At 42.0% G+C, this 21,762-nt stretch overlaps 1 protein-coding gene across 1 annotated transcript in view; it reads right to left on the bottom strand.

Moving 5' to 3' along the window:
• The window catches only part of ABCA4 (ATP binding cassette subfamily A member 4), a gene marked incomplete at both ends in the record, with an annotated part of 141,703 nt that overhangs the window by 91,759 nt on the left and 28,182 nt on the right, over positions 1-21,762 (bottom strand). The window contains one exon of the mRNA XM_082859008.1: positions 381-470. Coding sequence (XP_082715134.1) covers positions 381-470 — 90 coding nt within the window. The remainder of the gene's footprint in view (positions 1-380; positions 471-21,762) is intronic.

Genomic DNA, 21,762 nt, shown 5'->3' with positions numbered 1-21,762 from the left:
GCACTGTGTAAGTGTATGCGATTACTATTAATGGTATAGATTTATGTGGATTTCAAGAGCATAATAGAATATTGGATCACATCAGAAAGAGTGGAAAGACTTAGATTCAGCTGTCAGTCCACTAATAATCTGCTACACCAGACAGAGTGTTATTTCTTTCTAGGTGTGAAATTAGACGAACAGTTCCTTTCTTACTGCCTCCAACCCAGGAGCACAGATAATTAAGGATATGAACAGGTTTTTGAAATTGCTAGATGGAAAGATCAAATGTATTTCTCCTTGAACAGGTCTGAGGTACAATTAAATTATCTGATGTAATAAGTGTGATAAAATGGTGGAAAGATATAATGAAATTATATTACTATCATCAAGCCACTTACTTCTTGAATTCTTGGCGACATATCAGATAATATTCTTCCCCACGATCTCAGATTGATACCTTGAGAACTGCTGTCCAGGAGTTTGGGAAGCTGTAATTTATAGGAAAAAATATTTTTAAAAATATAGTATATATATGTAGTTCTACATATATACACGGGTGCTATCTGATCTCCTGTATGCCTGAAAAATATTTCCTCCCTTCTTTTTGATCACGGAACCTCTTCTGAAAGATTGCTTTCAGAAACAAACTTCTTTCGTCTCGAGAAAATCAAAGGTTCTTATTCTCAGCCCTGTTGAGCTAGGCAATCACAAAAGTGATTCTGATTGCTGGTTTAGCAACACCAGACAAGGCTCCTGGAGGAAGGAAGACAGAGCACAGCTGCTGGGGTGTAAAGGAAGGCCACGTGCAGAGGGTGCCCACCTGTTCACCTCAGGCTTCCTTGTCATTGTTGTCCCCTTATGTCCTTTCCAGACAGGTTGTGTCTCTTCCTCTGTTCAGCACCACTCTTATGGAAGATTCGGCCAACTCCAGAACCTTTCTTTTTAAAGCTGCGATTGGCAGCCTTAAAGAGAGAGAAGTTCCCTTGCAATCGATTCTCTAAGTGATGCCAGTGTTCTGGTGACCCCAGGCCCACGCGGCGATGCAGAGCTGTTTGTGCGTTTTCCACCGCGGTGGGGAACGTGGAAGTTCACAAGCTTGCTGGCTCCAAGTCCCAGAGCCTGAGGTGAACACCTTGTTTTCCGGAAATCAAGTGCAAGTCCTGAATGAATAACTTCATTCTTCATAGTTTCAAAAATGATTGAATCACCGAACCTCTGTTTTTTAGGACTGAATTCTAACTTTTAAGATTGTGATTTTCAAACTCAAGTGTGCATCTTGAATAGGCCTGGAGAGGAATCTTCATTTTAACAAGCTCAACATATAATTCTGATTCATGCATTTATGGACCACAAGCCACAAGCCTTGCCTTTTTATTTGCCAGTGTGGCTCTCCTAAATGATGGGTGTACTGATCCAGCTGCGGCAGAGAAGAGGAGCAGGTGGAGTTAGGCTTTGAGCAGCCCAGGCTCCTATTTCTAGCTGTGGTCCTGCTCCACTCTCTCCTGGCTGTAGGTGCAGGAGCCCTCGTACTCTCTCTGACTCTGAACTGAAGAATAAGTGTACGTACACTCTTGGAGCATCAACATTTCAGGCTTACTTTCTAACTGTAATATGAAAGGCTTTGTTACATATGAGAGCTACAAAGCAGACAGGTGGAGAATTTTCTAGAGGAAGGAGCAGCAAAGCCACCAGTGAAACTATACCCCCTGAGAAGAGTCTTCTTTCCTTAACCTTAACACTGGGCCTAGGCTTTGGTCTTGCCATGACTACTTTTCAAACTCCTTGAAAATAGCTTCAGTGTATGTTGGGCAAAGCGCTTTAATTGCCAAGAAGAACAGGTAGGAAGGGAGGAAGCCAGCAGGTAAAAATGTGTGCCAATGGCAAGATATCACTCAGTCCTGTTGACTCTCCCTCCTAGCTATCTCCAATAAGATCTGTCACAGATGAAAGGGGATCTAAGATACACATCAATTAAAATGCCATTGTGGACCTTATATTTTTTTATTTTAATCTGAACAAACCAGCTGTAACGATCAGAGGGAAAGTGAACATAACTGGGTATTTGGTAATATTGAGGAATTAATGTTAATTTTGTTGGGTGTGATCATAGCACTGTGGTTTTGTTAAAACAAGTAAGTTTTTACGTTAGAGATACATAGGGAAATATGTGAGGATGAAATGTTGTCTGTGGTTTGCTTTAAAAGACTTCAGGGAGGTTTAGAGGAAGATGGCGGAAGAGTAGGACGTGGAGATCACCTTCCTCCCCACAGATACAACAGGAATACATCTACACGTGTAACAACTCCTACAGAACATCTACTGAATGCCGGCAGAAGACCTCAGACCTCCCAAAAGGCAAGAAACTCCCCCACGTACCTGGGTAGGGCAAAAGAAAAAAGAAAAAACAGAGACAAAAGAATAGGGACGGCACCTGCACCAGTGGGAGGGAGCCGTGAAGGAGGAAAAGTTTCCACACACTAGGAAGCCCCTTCGCGGGCGGAGACTGCGGGAGGCGGAAGGGGGAGCTTCGAAGCCGCGGAGGAGAGCACAGCAACAGGGGTGCGGAGGGCAAAGCGGGGAGACTCCCGCACAGAGGATCAGGGCCGACCGGCACTCACCAGCCCGAGAGGCTTGTCTGCTCACCCGCAGGGGCGGGCGGGGCTGCGAGCTGAGGCTCGGGTTTCGGTCGGTCGGTCGGAGCGCAGGGAGAGGACTGGGGTTGGCGGCTTGAACATAGCCTGAAGGGGTTAGTGCACCACGGCTAGCCGGGAGGCAGTCCGGGGAAAAGTCTGGACCTACCGAAGACGCAAGAGACTTTTTCTTCCCTCTTTCTTTCCTGGTGCGCGAGGAGAGGGGTTTAAGAGCGCTGCTTAAAGGAGCTCCAGAGACGGGCGCAAGCCGGGGCTAAAAGCGCGGACCCCAGAGACGGGCGGGAGACGCTAAGGCTGCTGCTGCCGCCACCAAGGGGCACAGGTCACTCTCCACACCCCCCTTCCGCGGAGCCTGTGCAGCCCGCCACTGCCAGGTTCCCGGGATGCAGAGACAACTTCCCCGGGAGAACGCACGGCGGGCCTCAGGCTGGTGCAACGTCACGCCGGCCTCTACCGCCGCAGGCCCGCCCCGCACGCAGTGCCCCTCCCTCCCCCATCCCGGCCTGAGTGCGCCAGAGCCCCCGAATCAGCGGCTCGTTTAACACCGTCCTGTCTGAGCAAAAAACAGACGCCCTCCAGCGACCTACACGCAAAGGCGGGGCCAAATCCGAAGCTGAGCCCCTGGGAGCTGTGAGAACAAAGAAGAGAAAGGGAAATCTCTCCCAGCAGCCTCAGAAGCAGCGGATTAAAGCTCCACAATCAACTTGATGTACCCTGCATCTGTGGAATACATGAATAGACAACGAATCATCCCAAATTGAGGAGGTGGACTTCGAGAGCAAGATCTATGATTTTTTCCCCTTTTCCTCTTTTTGTGAGTGTGTATGTGTATGCTTCTGTGTGAGATTTTCTCTGTATACTTTTGCTTCCACCATTTGTCCTAGGGGTCTATCCGTCTATTGTGTTTTTTTTAAATTTTTTTTCTTAATAATTTTAATAACTTTATTATTTCCTTTCTTTCTTTTTTTCTTTCTTTCTTTCTTTCCTTCCTTCCTTCCCTCCTTTAGACAACGAATCATCCCAAATTGAGGAGATGGACTTTGAGAGCAAGATTTATGATTTTTTCCCCTTTACCTCTCTTTGTGAGTGTGTATGTGTATGCTTCTGTGTAAGATTTTGTCTGTATAGCTTTGCTTCCAACATTTATCCTAAGGTTCTATCCGTCCCTCTTTTTTTTTCTAAATAATTATTTTTTAATTCAATAACTTTATTTTACTTTATTTTATTTTACTGTATCTTCTTTCTTTCTGTCTTTTTTCCTTCCTTCCTTCCTCCCAATCTCCCTCCTTTCTTTCCTTCTTGCCTTCTTTTCTCCTTCCTTCCTTCCTTCCTCTTTCTTTCTTTCTTTCTTTCTTCATACTTCGACTAATTCTCTCTACTTTTTCTCCCTTTTATTCTGAGCCGTGTGGATGAAAGGCGCTTGGTGCTCCAGCCAGGAGTCAGGGCTCTGCCTCTGAGGTGGGAGAGCCAACTTCAGGACACTGGTCAGCAAGAGACCTCCCAGCTACACATAATATCAAACGGCAAAAATCTCCCAGAGACCTCCATCTTAACACCAGCACCCAGCTTCACTCAACGACCAGCAAGCTACAGTGCTGGACAACCTATGCCAAACAACGAGCAAAAGAGGAACACAACCCCATCCATTAGCAGAGAGGCTGCCTAAAATCATAATAAGTCCACAGACACCCCAAAACACACCACCAGACGTGGACCTGCCCACTAGAGAGACAAGATCCAGCCTCATCCACCAGAACACAGGCACTAGTCCCCTCCACCAGGAAGCCTACACAACCCACTGAACCAACCTTAGCCACTGGAGACACACATCAAAAACAACGGGAACTACGAACCTGCAGCCTGCAAAAAGGAGACCCCAAACACAGTAAGATAAGCAAAATGAGAAGACAGAAAAACACACAGCAGATGAAGGAGCAAGATAAAAATGCACCAGACCTAACATATGAAGAGGAAATAGGCACTCTACCTGAAAAAGAATTCAGAATAATGATAGTAAGGATGATCCAAAATCTTGGAAATAGAATGGACAAAATGCAAGAAACATTTAACAAGAACCTAGAAGAAATAAAGATGAAACAAGCAGTGATGAACAACACAATAAATGAAATTAAAAGTACTCTAGATGGGATCAATAGCAGAATAACTGAGGCAGAAGAACGGATAAGTGACCTGGAAGATAAAATAGTGGAAATAACTACTGCAGAGCAGAATAGAGAAAAAAGAATGAAAAGAACTGAGGACAGTCTCAGAGACCTCTGGGACAACATTAAATGCACCAACATTCGAATTATAGGGGTCCCAGAAGAAGAAGAGGAAAAGAAAGGGACTGAGAAAATATTTGAAGAGATTATAGTTGAAAACTTCCCTAATATGGGAAAGGAAATAGTTAATCAAGTCCAGGAAGCACAGAGAGTCCCATACAGGATATATCTAAGGAGAAATACACCAAGACACATATTAATCAAACTGTCAAAAATTAAATACAAAGAAAACATATTAAAAGCAGCAAGGGAAAAACAACAAATAACACACAAGGGAATCCCCATAAGGTTAACAGCTGATCTCTCAGTAGAAACCCTGCAAGCCAGAAGGGACTGGCAGGACATACTGAAAGTGATGAAGGAGGAACACCTGCAACCAAGATTACTCTACCCAGCAAGGATCTCATTCAGATTTGATAGAGAAATTAAAACCTTTACAGACAAGCAAAAGCTGAGAGAGTTCAGCACCACCAAACCAGCTTTACAACAAATGCTAAAGGAACTTCTCTAGACAAGAAACACAAGAGAAGGAAAAGACCTATAATAAGAAACCCAAAACAATTTAGAAAGTGGGAATAGGAATATACATATCGATAATTACCTTAAATGTAAATGGACTAAATGCTCCCACGAAAAGACACAGATTGGCTGAATGGATACAAAAACAAGACCCTTATATATGCTGTCTACAAGAGACCCACTTCAGACCTAGAGACACATACAGACTGAAAGTAAGGGGATGGAAAAAGATATTCCATGCAAATGGAAACCAAAAGAAAGCTGGAGTAGCAATTCTCATATCAGACAAAATAGACTTTAAAATAAAGACTATTAGAAAGGACAAAGAAGGACACTACATAATGATCAAGGGATCGATCCAAGAAGAAGATATAACAATTGTAAATATTTATGCACCCAACATAGGAGCACCTCAATACATAAGGCAAATACTAACAGACATAAAAGGGGAAATCGACAGTAACACATTCATAGTTGGGGACTTTAACACCCCACTTTCACCAATGGGCACATATTCCAAAATGAAAATAAATAAGGAAACACAAGCTTTAAATGATACATTAAAAAAGATGGACTTAATGGATATTTATAGGACACTCCATCCAAAAACAACAGAATACACATTTTTCTCAAGTGCTCATGGAACGTTCTCCAGGATAGATCATATCTTGGGTCACATATCAAGCTTTGGCAAATATAAGAAAATTGAAATTGTATCAAGTATCTTTTCCGACCACAACGCCATGAGACTAGGTATCAATTACAGGAGAAGATCTGTAAAAAATACAAACACATGGAGGCTAAACAATACACTACTTAATAACGAAGTGATCACTGAAGAAATCAAAGAGGAAATAAAAAAATACCTAGAACCAAATGACAATGGAGACACGACGACCCAAAACCTATGGGATGCAGCAAAAGCAGTTCTAAGGGGGAAGTTTATAGCAATACAAGCCCACCTTAAGAAGCAGGAAACATCTTGAATAAACAACCTAACCTTGCACCTCAAGCAATTAGAGAAAGAAGAACAAAAAATCCCCAAAGCTAGCAGAAGGAAAGAAATCATAAAAATCAGATCAGAAACAAATGAAAAAGAAATGAAGGAAACGATAGCAAAGATCAATAAAACTAAAGGCTGTTTCTTTGAGAAGATAAACAAAATTGATAAACCATTAGCCAGACTCATCAAGGAAAAAAGTGAGAAGACTCAAATCAATAGAATGAGAAATGAAAAAGGAGAAGTAACAACTGACACTGCAGAAATAAAAAAAGATCATGAGAGATTACTACAAGCAACTCTATGCCAATAAAATGGACAACCTGGAAGAAATGGACAAATTCTTAGAAATGCACAACCGGCTGAGACTGAATCAGGAAGAAATAGAAAATATGAACAGACCAATCACAAGCACTGAAATTGAAACTGTGATTAAAAATCTTCCAATAAACAAAAGCCCAGGACCAGATGGCTTCACAGGCGAATTCTATCAAACATTTAGAGAAGAGCTAACACCTATCCTTCTCAAACTCTTCCAAAATATAGGAGAGGGAGGAACACTCCCAAATTCCTTCTACGAGGCCACCATCACCTTGATACCAAAACCAGACAAGGATGTCACAAAGAAAGAAAACTACAGGCCAATATCACTGATGAACGTAGATGCAAAAATCCTCAACAAAATACTAGCAAACAAAATCCAACAGCACATTAAAAGGATCATACACCATGATCAAGTGGGGGTTATTCCAGGAATGCAAGGATTCTTCAATATACGCAAATCAATCAACGTGATACACCATATTAAAAAATTAAAGGAGAAAAACCATATGATCATCTCAATAGATGCAGAGAAAGCTTTTGACAAAATTCAACACCCATTTATGATAAAAACCCTGAAGAAAGTAGGCATAGAGGGAACATTCCTCAACATAATAAAGGCCATATATGACAAGCCCACAGCCAACATCATCCTCAATGGTGAAAAACTGAAAGCATTTCCACTAAGATCAGGAACAAGACAAGGTTGCCCACTCTCACCACTCTTTTTTTTTTTTTTTTTAACATCTTTATTGGAGTATAATTGCTTTACAATGGTATGTTAGTTTCAGCTTCACAACAAAATGAATCAGTTATATATATACATATATTCCCATATCTCTTCCCGCTTGCGTCTCCCTCCCTCCCACCCTCCCTATCCCACCCCTCCAGGCGGTCACAAAGCACCGAGCTGATCTCCCTGTGCTATGCGGCTGCTTCCCACTAGCTATCTACCTTACGTTTGGTAGTGTATATATGTCCATGCCTCTTTATCGCTTTGTCACCGTTTACCCTTCCCCCTCCCCATAGCCTCAAGTCCATTCTCTAGTAAGTCTGTGTCTTTATTCCTGTTTCACCCCTAGGTTTTTCATGACATTTTTTTTTTTTAATTCCATATATATGTGTTAGCATACGGTATTTGTCTCTCTCTTTCTGACTTACTTCACTCTGTATGACAGACTCTAGGTCTATCCACCTCATTACAAATAGCTCAATTTCATCTCTTTTTATGGCTGAGTAATATTCCACTGTATATATGTGCCACATCTTCTTTATCCATTCATCCGATGATGGACACTTAGGTTGTTTCCATCTCTGGGCTATTGTAAATAAAGCTGCAATGAACATTTTGGTACATGACTCTTTTTGAATTATGGTTTTCTCAGGGTATATGCCCAGTAGTGGGATTGCTGGGTCATATGGTAGTTCTATTTGTAGCTTTTTAAGGAACCTCCATACTGTTCTCCACAGTGGCTGTATCAATTTACATTCCCACCAACAGTGTAAGAGGGTTCCCTTTTCTCCACACCCTCTCCAGCATTTATTGTTTCTAGATTTTTTGATGATGGCCATTCTGACTGGTGTGAGATGATATCTCATTGTAGTTTTGATTTGCATTTCTCTCATGATTAGTGATGTTGAGCATTCTTTCATGTGTTTGTTGGCACTCTGTATATCTTCTTTGGAGAAATGTCTATTTAGGTCTTCTGCCCATTTTTGGATTGGGTTGTTTGTTTTTTTGTTATTAAGCTGCATGAGCTGCTTATAAATTTTGGAGATCAATCCTTTGTCAGTTGCTTCATTTGCAAATATTTTCTCCCATTCTGAGGGTTGTCTTTTGGTCTTCTTTATGGTTTCCTTTGCTGCGCAAAAGCTTTTAAGTTTCATTAGGTCCCATTTGTTTACTCTTGTTTTTATTTCCATTTCTCTAGGAGGTGGGTCAAAAAGGACCTTGCTGTGATTTATGTCATAGAGTGTTCTGCCTATGTTTTCCTCTAAGAGTTTGATAGTTTCTGGCCTTACATTTAGGTCTTTAATCCATTTTGAGCTCATTTTTGTGTACGGTGTTAGGGAGTGATCTAATTTCATACTTTTACATGTAGCTGTCCAGTTTTCCCAGCACCACTTATTGAATAGGCTGTCCTTTCTCCACTGTACATTTCTGCCTCCTTTGTCAAAGATAAGGTGACCATATGTGCGTGGGTTTATCTCTGGGCTTTCTATCCTGTTCCATTGATCTATCTTTCTGTTTTTGTGCCAGTACCATACCGTCTTGATAACTGTAGCTTTGTAGTATAGTCTGAAGTCTGGGAGCCTGATTCCTCCAGTTCCTTCTTTCGTTCTCAAGATTGCTTTGGCTATTCGGGGTCTTTTGTGTTTCCATACAAATTGCAAAATTTTTTGTTCTAGTTCTGTGAAAAATGCCAGTAGTAGTTTGATAGGGATTGCATTGAATCTATAGATTGCTTTCGGTAGTAGAGTCATTTTCACAATGTTGATTCTTCCAATCCAAGAACATGGTATATCTCCCCATCTATTTGTATCATCTTTAATTTCTTTCATCAGTGTCTTATAATTTTCTGCATACAGATCTTTTGTCTCCTTAGGTAGGTTTATTCCTAGATATTTTATTCTTTTTGTTGCAATGGTAAATGGGAGTGTTTTCTTGATTTCACTTTCAGATTTTTCATCATTAGTATATAGGAATGCCAGAGATTTCTGTGCATTAATTTTGTATCCTGCCACTTTACCAAATTCATTGATTAGCTCTAGTAGTTTTCTGGTAGCATCTTTAGGGTTCTCTATGTATAGGATCATGTCATCTGCAAACAGTGACAACTTTACTTCTTCTTTTCCGATTTGGATTCCTTTTATTTCCTTTTCTTCTCTGATTGCTGTGGCTAAAACTTCCAAAACTATGTTGAATAAGAGTGGTGAGAGTGGGCAACCTTGTCTTGCTCCTGATCTTAGTGGAAATGCTTTCAGTTTTTCACCATTGAGGACGATATTGGCTGTGGGTTTGTCATATATGGCCTTTATTATGTTGAGGAATGTTCCCTCTATGCCTACTTTCTGGATGGTTTTTATCATAAATGGGTGTTGAATTTTGTCGAAAGCTTTCTCTGCATCTATTGAGATGACCATATGGTTTTCTTCCTTCAATTTTTTAATATGGTGTATCACGTTGATTGATTTGCGTATATTGAAGAATCCTTGCATTCCTGGAATAACCCCCACTTGATCATGGTGTATGATCCTTTTAATGTGCTGTTGGATTTTGTTTGCTAGTATTTGTTGAGAATTTTTGCATCTATGTTCATCAGTGATATTGGCCTGTAGTTTTCTTTCTTCGTAACATCCTTGTCTGGTTTTGGTTTCAAGGTGATGGTGGCCTCGTAGAAGGAATTTGGGAGTGTGCCTCCCTCTCCTATATTTTGGAAGAGTTTGAGACGGATAGGTGTTAGCTCTTCTCTAAATGTTTGATAGAATTCACCTGTGAAGCCATCTGGTCCTGGGCTTTTGTTTATTGGAAGATTTTTAATCACAGTTTCAATTTCAGTGCTTGTGATTGGTCTGTTCATATTTTCTATTTCTTCCTGATTCAGTCTCAGCCGGTTGTGCATTTCTAAGAATTTGTCCATTTCTTCCAGGTTGTCCATGTTACTGGCATAGAGTTGCTTTTAGTAATCTCTCATGATCTTTTGTATTTCTGCAGTGTCAGTTGTTACTTTTCCTTTTTCATTTCTAATTCTATTGATTTGAGTCTTCTCCCTTTTTTTCTTGATGAGTCTGGCTAATGGTTTATCAATTTTGTTTATCTTCTCAAAGAACCAGCTTTTAGTTTTATTGATCTTTGCTATCGTTTCCTTCATTTCTTTTTCATTTACTTCTGATCTGATTTTTATAATTTCTTTCCTTCTGCTAACTTTGGGTTTTTTTTTGTTCTTCTTTCTCTAATTGCTTTAGGTGCAAGGTTAGGTTGTTTATTTGAGATGTTTCCTGTTTCTTAAGGTAGGATTTTATTGCTATAAACTTCCCTCTTAGAACTGCTTTTGCTGCATCCCACAGGTTTTGGGTCGTTGTGTCTCCATTGTCATTTGTTTCTAGGTATTTTTTGATTTCCTCTTTGATTTCTTCAGTGATCACTTCATTATTAAGTAGTGTATTGTTTAGCCTCCATGTGTTTGTATTTTTTACAGATCTTTTCCTGTAATTGATATCTAGTCTCATGGCGTTGTGGTCAGAAAAGATACTTGATACAATTTCAATTTTCTTAAATTTACCAAGGCTTGATTTGTGACCCAAGATATGATCTATCCTGGAGAATATTCCATGAGCACTTGAGAAAAATGTGTATTCTGTTGTTTTTGGATGGAATGTCCTATAAATATCAATTAACTCCATCTCGTTTAATGTATCATTTAAAGCTTGTGTTTCCTTATTTATTTTCATTTTGGATGATCTGTCCATTGGTGAAAGTGGGGTGTTAAAGTCCCCAACTATGAATGTGTTACTGTCGATTTCCCCTTTTATCGTTGTCAGTATTTGCCTTATGTATTGAGGTGCACCTATGTTGGGTGCATAAATATTTACAATTGTTATATCTTCCTCTTGGATTGATCCCTTGATCATTATGTAGTGTCCTTCTTTGTCTCTTCTAATAGTCTTTGTTTTAAAGTCTATTTTGTCTGATATGAGAATTGCTACTCCAGCTTTCTTTTGGTTTCCACTTGCATGAAATACCTTTTTCCATCCCCTTACTTTCAGTCTGTATGTGGCTCTAGGTCTGAAGTGGGTCTCTTGTAGACAGCAAATATATGGGTCTTGTTTTTGTATCCATTCAGCCAATCTGTGTCTTTTGGTGGGAGCATTTAGTCCATTTACATTTAAGGTAATTATCGATATGTGTGTTCCTATTCCCATTTTCTTCATTGTTTTGGGTTTGTTATTGTAGGTCCTTTCCTTCTTTTGTGTTTCTTGCCTAGAGAAGTTCCTTTAGCAGTTGTTGTAGAGCTGGTTTGGTGGTGCTGAACTCTCTCAGCTTTTGCTTGTCTGTAAAGGTTTTAATTTCTCCATCAAATCTGAATGAGATCCTTGCTGGGTAGAGTAATCTTGGTTGCAGGTTTTTCTCCTTCAACACTTTCAATATGTCCTGCCACTCCCTTCTGGCTTGCAGAGTTTCTGCTGAAAGATCAGCTGTTAACCTTATGGGGATTCCCTTGTGTGTTATTTGTTGTTTTTCCCTTGCTGCTTTTAATATGTTTTCTTTGTATTTAATTTTTGACAGTTTGATTAATATGTGTCTTGGCGTATTTCTCCTTGGATTTATCCTGTATGGGACTCTCTGTGCTTCCTGGACTTGATTAACTATTTCCTTTCCCATATTAGGGAAGTTTTCAACTATAATCTCTTCAAATATTTTCTCAGTCCCTTTCTTTTTCTCTTCTTCTTCTGGAACCCCTATAATTCGAATGTTGGTGCGTTTAATGTTGTCCCAGAGGTCTCTGAGACTGTCCTCAGTTCTTTTCATTCTTTTTTCTCTATTCTGCTCTGCAGTAGTTATTTCCACTATTTTATCTTCCAGGTCACTTATCCGTTCTTCTGCCTCAGTTATTCTGCTATTGATCCCATCTAGAGTACTTTTAATTTCATTTATTGTGTTGTTCATCGTTGCTTGTTTCATCTTTAGTTCTTCTAGGTCCTTGTTAACTGATTCTTGCAATTTGTCCATTCTATTGTCCATTCTATCTCCAAGATTTCGGATCAACCTTACTATCATTATTCTGAATTCTTTTTCAGGTAGACTGCCTATTTCCTCTTCATTTGTTAGGTCTGGTGGGTTTTTATCTTGCTCCTTCATCTGCTGTGTGTTTTTCTGTCTTTTCATTTTGCTTATCTTACTGTGTTTGGGGTCTCCTTTTTTTTTTTTTTGCAGGCTGAAGGTTCGTAGTTCCTGTTGTTTTTTGTGTCTGTCCCCAGTGGCTAAGGTTGGTTCAGTGGGTTGTGTAGGCTTCCTGGTGGAGGGGACTAGTGCCTGTGTTCTGGTGGATGAGGCTGGATCTTGTCTTTCTGGTGGGCAGGTCCACGTCTGGTGGTGTGTTTTGGGGTGTCTGTAGACTTATTATGATTTTGGGCAGCCTCTCTGCTAATGGGTGGGGTTGTGTTCCTGTCTTGCTAGTTGTTTGGCATAGGATGTCCAGCACTGTAGCTTGCTGGTCGTTGAGTGAAGCTGGGTGCTGGCATTGAGATGGAGATCTCTCGGAGATTTTTGCTGTTTGATATTATGTGCAGCTGGGAGGCCTCTTGTGGACCAGTGTCCTGAAGTTGGCTCTCCCACCTCACAGGCACAGCACTGAGTCCTGGCTGCAGCACCAAGAGCCTTTCATCCACAGGGCTCCTTAATTTGGGATGATTCGTTGTCTATTCAGGTATTCCACAGATGCAGGGTATATCAAGTTGATTGTGGAGCTTTAATCCGCTGCTTCTGAGGCTGCTGGAAGAGATTTCCCTTTCTCTTCTTTGTTCTCACAGTTCCCAGGGGCTCAGCTTTGGATTTGGCCCCGCCTGTGCGTGTAGGTCGCCGGAGGGCGTCTGTTCTTTGCTCAGACAGGACAGGGTTAAAGGAGCCGCTGATTCGGAGGCTCTGGCTCACCCAGGCCGGGGGGTAGGGAGGGTCACGGAGTGCAGGGCGGGCCTGCAGCGGCAGAGGCCGGCGTGACGCTGCAGCCTGAGGCGCGCCGTGCGCTCTCCCGGGGGAGCCGTCCCCGGATCCCGGGACCCCGGCAGCGGCGGGCTGCACAGGCTCCCCGGAAGGGCGTGTGGCTAGTGACCTGCGCTCGCACACAGGCCTCCTGGCGGCGGCAGCAGCGGCCTTAGCGTCCCATGTCCGTCTCTCGGCTCCGCACTCTTAGCCGCGGCTCGCGCCCGTCTCCGGAGCTCTCCCAAGCAGCGTTCCCAATCCCCCCTCCTCGTGCACCAGGAAACAAAGAGGGACGTAAAAGTCTCTTGCCTCTTCGGCAGGTCCAGACCCCTCCCCAGACTCTCTCCCGGCCAGCCGCGGCGCACCAACGCCCTGCAGGCTGTGTTCACGCCGCCAACCTCAGTCCTCTCCCGGCGCTCCGACAAAAGCCGGAGCCTCAGCTCCCAGTCCCGCCCGCCCCGGCGGGTGAGCAGACAAGCCTCTCGGCTGGTGAGTGCCGGTCGGCCCGATCCTCTGCGCTGGAATCTCTCCGCTTTGCCCTCCGCACCCCTGTTGCTGTGCTCTCCTCCGCGGCTCCCAAGCTCCCCCACTCCGCCTCCCGAAGTCTCCACCCGCGAAGGGGCTCCTAGTGTGTGGACACTTTTCCTCCTTCACAGCTCTCTCCCGCTGGTGCAGGACCCGTCCCTATTCTTTTGTCTCTGTTTAGTTTTTTCTTTTGCCCTAACCAGGTACGTGGGGGGTTCCTTGCCTTTTGGGAGGTCTGAGGTCTTCTGCCAGCGTTCAGTAGGTGGGCCGTAGGAGTTGTTCCACGCGTAGATGTATTTCTGGTGTATCTGTGGAGAGGAAGGTGATCTCCGCGTCTTACTCTTCTGCCATCTTCCCGGAACTCTCACCACTCTTATTCAACATAGTTGTGGAAGTTTTAGCCACAGCAATCAGAGAAGAAAAGGAAATAAAAGGAATCCAAATCGGAAAAGAAGAAGTAAAATTGTCACCGTTTGCAGATTTCATGATATTATACATAGAGAATCCTAAAGATGCTACCAGAAAACTACTAGAGCTAATCAACGAATCTGGTAAAGTAGCAGGATACAAAATTGATGCACAGAAATCTCTGGCATTCCTATACACTAATGATGAAAAATCTGAAAGTGAAATCAAGAAACCTCTCCCACTTACCACTGCAACATAAAGAATAAAATATCTAGGAATATACCTACCTAAGGAGACAAAAGACCTGTATGCAGAAAATTATAAGACACTGATGAAAGAAATTAAAGATGATACAAGTAGATGGAGAGATACCATGTTCGTGGATTGGAAGAATCAATATTGTGAAAATGACTCTAGTACCCAAAGCAATCTATAGATTCAATGCAATCCCTATCAAACTACCACTGGCATTTTTCACAGAACTAGAACAAAAAATTTCACAATTTGTATGGAAACACAAAGGACCCCGAATAGCCAAAGCAAACTTGAGAATGAAAAAAAGAGCTGGAGGAATCAGGCTTCCTGATTTCAGACTATACTACAAAGCTACAGTAATCAAGACAGTATGGTAGTGGCACAAAAACAGAAATATAGATCAATGGAACGGGATAGAAAGCCCAGAGATAAACCCACGCACATATGGTCACTTTATCTTTGATAAAGGAGGCAGGAATGTACAGTGGAGAAAGGACAGCCTCTTCAATAAGTGGTGCTGGGAAAACTGGACAGGTACATGTAAAAGCATGAGATTAGATCACTCCCTAACACCATACACAAAAATAAGCTCAAAATGGATTAAAGACCTAAATGTAAGGCCAGAAACTATCAAACTCTTAGAGGAAAACATAGGCAGAACACTCTATGACATAAATCACAGCAAGATCCTTTTTGACCCACCTCCTAGAGAAATGGAAATAAAAACAAAAATAAACAAATGGGACCTAATGAAACTTCAAAGCTTTTGCACAGCAAAAGAAACCATAAACAAGACCAAAAGACAACCCTCAGAATGGGAGATAATATTTGCAAATGAAGCAACTGACAAAGGATTCATCTCCCAAATTTACAAGCAGCTCATGCAGCTCAATAACAAAAAAACAAACAACCCAATCCAAAAATGGGCAGAAGAACTAAATAGACATTTCTCCAAAGAAGATATACAGATTGCCAAGAAACACATGAAAGAATGCTCAACATCATTAATCATTAGAGAAATGCAAATCAAAACTACAATGAGATATCATCTCACACCAGTCAGAATGGCCATCATCAAAAAATCTAGAAACAATAAATGCTGGAGAGGGTGTGGAGAAAAGGGAACACTCCTGCGCTGCTGGTGGGAATGTGAATTGGTACAGCCACTATGGAGAACAGTATGGAGGTTCCTTAAAAAGCTACAAATAGAACTACCATATGACCCAGCAATCCCACTACCGGGCATATACCCTGAGAAAACCATAATTCAAAAAGAGTCATGTACCAAAATGTTCATTGCAGCTCTATTTACAATAGCCCGGAGATGGAAACAACCTAAGTGCCCATCATCGGATGAATGGATAAAGAAGATGTGGCACATATATACAATGGAATATTACTCAGCCATAAAAAGAAACGAAACTGAGCTATTTCTAGTGAGGTGGATGGACCTAGAGTCTGTCATACAGAGTGAAGTAAGTCAGAAAGAGAAAGACAAATACCGTATGCTAACACATATATATGGAATTTAAGAAAAAAAAATGTCATGAAGAACCTAGGGGTAAGACAGGAATAAAGACACAGAACTACTGGATAACGGACTTGAGGATATGGGGAGGGGGAAGGGTGAGCTCTGACAGGGCGAGAGAGAGGCATGGACATATATACACTAACAGACGTAAGGTAGATAGCTAGTGGGAAGCAGCCGCATGGCACAGTGATATCGGCTCGGTGCTCTGTGACCGCCTGGAGGGGTGGGATAGGGAGGGTGGGATGGAGGGAGATGCAAGAGGGAAGAGATATGGGAACATATGTATATGTATAACTGATTCACTTTGTTATAAAGCAGAAACTAACACACCGTTGTAAAGTAATTATACCCCAATAAAGATGTTAAAAAAAAAAAGAGACTTCAGGGAAAAAAAGGAACAGAAGAAACAGGAATAGCCAAATGTTCATAATAGTTGAACCTGGGTGATGGGTACAAGGGAGTTCATTATATTTTTCTCTCTACTTTTATCGTTATTTCTATAACAAATTTTTCAAAAAGTTTTTTTTGCATGCATAAATAAATGAACGAATGAACGAATCAGTCAATATTCTCTCCTCTATTTTTTCCTTCCTCACTAGACTGCCTTTGCTCAGGCTCTCCTTGCTTCTGTCTCAGAACATTTTATCAGAACAGCCTTCTTCCTGTCTCCTTGCCCCTAGTCTCCCTCCTTCCAATGTACCCTCCACACTATAGCCTGAGTTACCCAACAGGCCAATCCAATCATGTCACTTCTCCTGCACAAAGATCCTCCATGGCTCCCTACTGCCTCCAGGAAAGAAGGTCAATACCCATGCTGGACACACCTGGACTCTTGTGAGCTGGTGCTTGGCTCCCTCTCTAGCCTTCTCTCTTGCTTCTCTTCCAGCATCCAGACTTCATTCTACATTTCCTAAAGTGTTGGTCCCTTTCTCATGCCTCCTGGCTCTGCACATTGTTCCCCCTCCCCGCCTTCTCTGCCTGGTAAAGTTTTCTTCATCCTTCAAGTCTCATTCCTGATACCACTATTTATGTGAAAGACAGCGTCCCCATGGTAGAGTTAGATGATACGTCTTTTTCTATGCTTCTTTGCTTGCCCTTGCCCTGTTATGTTCTTTTTAGGTGTCCTCTTTACTTCCTTCCTTGTGCTCTGCACCACTGGTGATTATTCTACTGTTTATGTGTTATCTGTCTCTCTTATTAGACTCTAAGCTCCATATAGACAGGAACTGTGTCTGTGTGCTAGGCACATAGTAGACATTCAGGCACATATTGAATATGATGAATGAATGAATACTTACATTATAGCAAGAAGCAGATTGACTATAAGTGTTTCTATGCCTGATACTCCATGAAATGGTATGCTCATTAAGGGCAGTGTATTAGTTAGGGTTCCCCAGAGAAACAGATCCAATAGGATGTATATAAATAGGAAGAGGTTTATTATAAGAAATTGGCTCATGCAGTTATGGAAGCTGGCATATCCCAAGATCTGCAGGGTGAGTTGGCAGGCTGGAGACACACAAAGAGTTGGTATTTCAGTTTGAGTCCAAAGGCAGAAAAAAACATCAATGTCCCATATCAAAGTCAGTAAGGCAGGAAGAATTCTCTCTTACTTGCGGGAGGGTCTTCCCTCCTCCACCCCTTATTCCCACATTTCTTGAAAGAACAGTTCACATTCAGTGATTCATTTCCTCACCAACACTTCCCAGTCTTCCACCCGCATCATCCTACCAAGGTGCTTTCACTAGAATTCCCAGTTTTAAAGTCTAATGGATGCTTTTGGTTCTTGTCTTTTCAGACCTCTCTGCTCTTGACACTTTTGGTCATGTTCTTTACCTTCATGACACTCATCTCACCTGGTTTTCTCTGTTCCCCCCCTGCCTAGCCCACAAGCTCTTCAGCCTCTACTTTCCCCTTATATGCTGAGATTCTCGACCTCCATACCCTCGCTCTTCTCATTCTGTACACTCTCTCTGGGTTTTTTCATTCCCTCTCTCATTTAATCTGCTCCCTTTTTGTTGATGACTTCTAAATCTGCATCTCCATCCCTCAATTGTCTGTTGGACATTTGCATAACTCCAACTTGTCCTAAACTGATCACGTCGTCTTCTCCCAAACCAGCTTCTGTTCCTGGATGCCCTTCCTCAATTGGTGGCACTGCCTCCTGCCCACTCACCAGAGCTGGAAGCCTGAGAGTCATCACTGATGCTTCCCCATTCCCAACCCACTGTCAAAATCCCCAGCCTGGTGATTTAGGAGCTGGTGCTGGGTCTGAGTTTGGAGCAGGATGAGCCTTCAGATTGCAGAGAGGGGAGCAAAGAGATATCTGAAAGACCGCCTTAGGAAGAAGCTGGAATCAAGGAATGGAGTCTAAAGAAGCTGTGCAGAGAAAAACAACCAGGGTCCTAGACAATGGGAGGTACCTAGAGGGACTAGAAACCCAGAGGCACAGAAAATAAGCAACTGTCACACTCATGTGTCCAGAGAGATTGGACTGCAATCAATCAGTCACAGCTCCTACCCCTTTTAATTACTTTCTCTTCTTTGTGAGTTTGTTGTCTGTTTTCCTCACTTGACTGTGGGCTAGAGATTATCCTTGCCTATGTTTTGCCTAAGTGGACATCTTCTTTCCATCCCCTCTCCTTCATCTCCATAGGCTCTAGGCACACTCTGTCCTTAAAATTCCATCCTGCCTCAAATTCAACACATTAAAAGCACCTGTGTCTCTATCTATAGCTATATGTACCTATATCTATATATTGATATAGATAGGTAGATAGATAGATAGATAGATAGATAGATAGATAGATAATTTTTTAAGGTTCTTAATTTGCTTTTGAAATTATTTGACCTTGACTAACTCGTTAAATGAATGATCTGGTACAATTTCTCAGCAATCATTGCAAATACTTAGGAATGTTTGTAAAGGGAGAAAACCTGAACTATAAAACAGCTTTTTTAATTTAAAATTTCATGAATATTAAATTTAACCAGAAAGTTGAATATTACGTTTCTTAAACATTCGATTTAATGTTTATTAATTTTAATTCTAAAGCTTTTTCTTTGTATTTCAGAGCCATAATTTTTAATTTTCAATTCTTAAACATTTTTGTAGGCCTCTGCAAACCCTTTTTCCCTTAGATACTATGCCTATCATTTTAGGGCCTAATAGATAAGACAGCCAACCTCCCCCATTCCACCCCATCCTCACCCTACCCCTACTGGCCATAGTCAACTCATGTGAAATCACCTCACCCTCTCCAGAAAGCCTTCTTTCCCCCACCGTCATGCTCTTCCTGCCCTCCTTCTCCATGGGGTAGATGCCCCTCCTAGCTGCTCCTATAATCTTCAGTACATTTATTTATCACTTTTATATTGGTTTGCTATTATTTTTTTAAGATATTTGTCTTTCTACTACACTGTAAACTCATTAAGCATAAGAATATGCTTTATTTTGTTTTTGTATCTTCAGGGTATGGTACACAGCAAATGCTCCATAAATACGTGTTGCATTCATTAATGAGAAAAGAAATATACTCTAGTGGAAAAGAGACGGAGTCTATTGTGATTTTACATTTCATGAGAGATGTTTTTACAAGGTATGATGGTGACTTACCGGAAGGGGGTGGTCAGTTCCACCTGGGGACGGGAAAGGTGACACTTGGCTAATGTTTGAAAGAAGAGGAGGTGATGATCATGAGGATGAGGGCAGTAATTATGGACAGAACGGGAGGACCAGGAATTCCAGGTGGAGGGAGGAATGTAAGGAGAGATGGCAAGAGAGACTGGAGAGACAGCCAGACAAGAACAAAACCAGAAATTTGGGGAAGAGGGAACAGGAGGAACAACTACTTGAGATGCATTTGTGTGTCTGGTTACCATTTTCTTTTTCAGTCTTGTTAATAATTTAATAATATTCATTATACAAATATTTACTGAGTTCCAGCTGAGTGCCAGGTACCATAGCTGCAATGCCTCTCCTAGCTCTTTCCAGTGGAGATGGTAAATAATGAAGGTCTTATACTCACACTTTCATTTTAGATAACAACTACATCTCAGAACAGTGCCCGTCCCCTCAGGGGACACTTCATACGTATCTGGTCACCAACTGTCTGACTGATGTTGCCATAAATTATAAAATAAATTTCCCAGGGCTCCCTCTCCTGTTATCTATTCAAAGTCACATGGACTGTTCCTGCCAAAAGAACCGGAAGGGACTATAAATTTATTTGAATGGAAATGTGAAACCATTTCTGGAAAAAAGGTCACAGACCAAAATGGCAAATATCATCACTCACACACGCACGCACGCACACACACACACACACACACACACACACACACACACCCCACTGCTTCCTATGCCAAATAAGTTCTCTTAATTTCCCAAACAACAGGTAACCCTTCCATGTCACAACTGGCCTCAGCACTGCCAACCCAAGTTCAAGGTCTGATTAGACCTTGTAAGGAAGGAAGGTTGGATATACAAATAGGGCTCTTGAAAAGGTATGTCTCTATCATCTCCCATCAGCTATGGTTGATTTGAGGGGTCCCTGGGCCTTGATCCAGTACTTAAGAAATGGATACAAGGTCCTAGCCAGTAGCCAAGAAGATTCTGGCTACATGAGGTGGTCTCTGGGTTCCCAAGGGACAAGATACATGTCTGTCCTTTGGGACTGTGTAGTATTTTTTCTTAAGGCAGAATAAGGCATATTAGCTACTAAAAAAGTCTTATTTGAGCAATTCTTGCTGTTGCTTTGGATCCAATGGGTTAATCAAACAGATGTCACTCTGCCAGCACACAAAAGGAATGTTTTATTAGTTGAAATTTTTGTTTTACTTTCTCTGATTCAAAGAAGGCCATCTGGAAAACAGTATTGATTTCTAAGTTGAGGGTCTATCTAACACAAGGGTAAATAGGTAGCCTTGGGTTAAAAGTGTCTTTATAGGGATAATGCGGCCTCTGGGAGCTGGTGGAAGGCTCTGGAGTAAGGGATGAGCTGCTGCCTTTGAAGCACCCAGACAGAGGTGAAGAACAGATGAAACGGTGGACAGACAGTGAGGGGCCCACTGTGTTTAATTGTGGGCCGCTACAGGAAATCCAGATTTATCCGGTAGGGAAGTTGTTGCTAGGCAACTGGAGGAATGTAGATTTGAAGCATGTCTGCTGCAACCTGACAGTTGTGAAGCATCAGATGAAAAGAGAGGAAGCCAGCTTCAGTGGTGAGGGGGCAACCAGGAGGGGACACCCTGAGTACCAGGAAATGCGTCATGAGTGGAGAATTCAGACTAAATCACTCAGAGCAGGGGGGAAATGCCAAACTGTCTCTACCGGGAGAGGTCACAGAGACATGCTGTTTCCCAGGACTGGAGGGGGCAGAGAGTCTGAACGAGAGGGTGGGCTCTTGAACAGACAAGTTATGGGACTTTTTTTGGCTCAACAGAAACTGGGCCTTTTTCTCTCTGAGGTGACTTCAGTCTTGGTATTTGTGGTTGATGAAAGCAAAATTGGTTTTGGAATCTATGGGAAGTCAAAAGACGACCCCATGAGATAGACCTCTTACTAGTCTGAGGGTCGGAGGAAGGAG

The sequence above is a fragment of the Leucopleurus acutus genome (genome assembly GCF_964270905.1).
Source record: "Leucopleurus acutus genome assembly, chromosome: 2".
Taxonomy (NCBI): Eukaryota; Metazoa; Chordata; class Mammalia; order Artiodactyla; family Delphinidae; genus Leucopleurus; species Leucopleurus acutus.
This window is presented reverse-complemented; position numbering and strand designations above follow the sequence as displayed.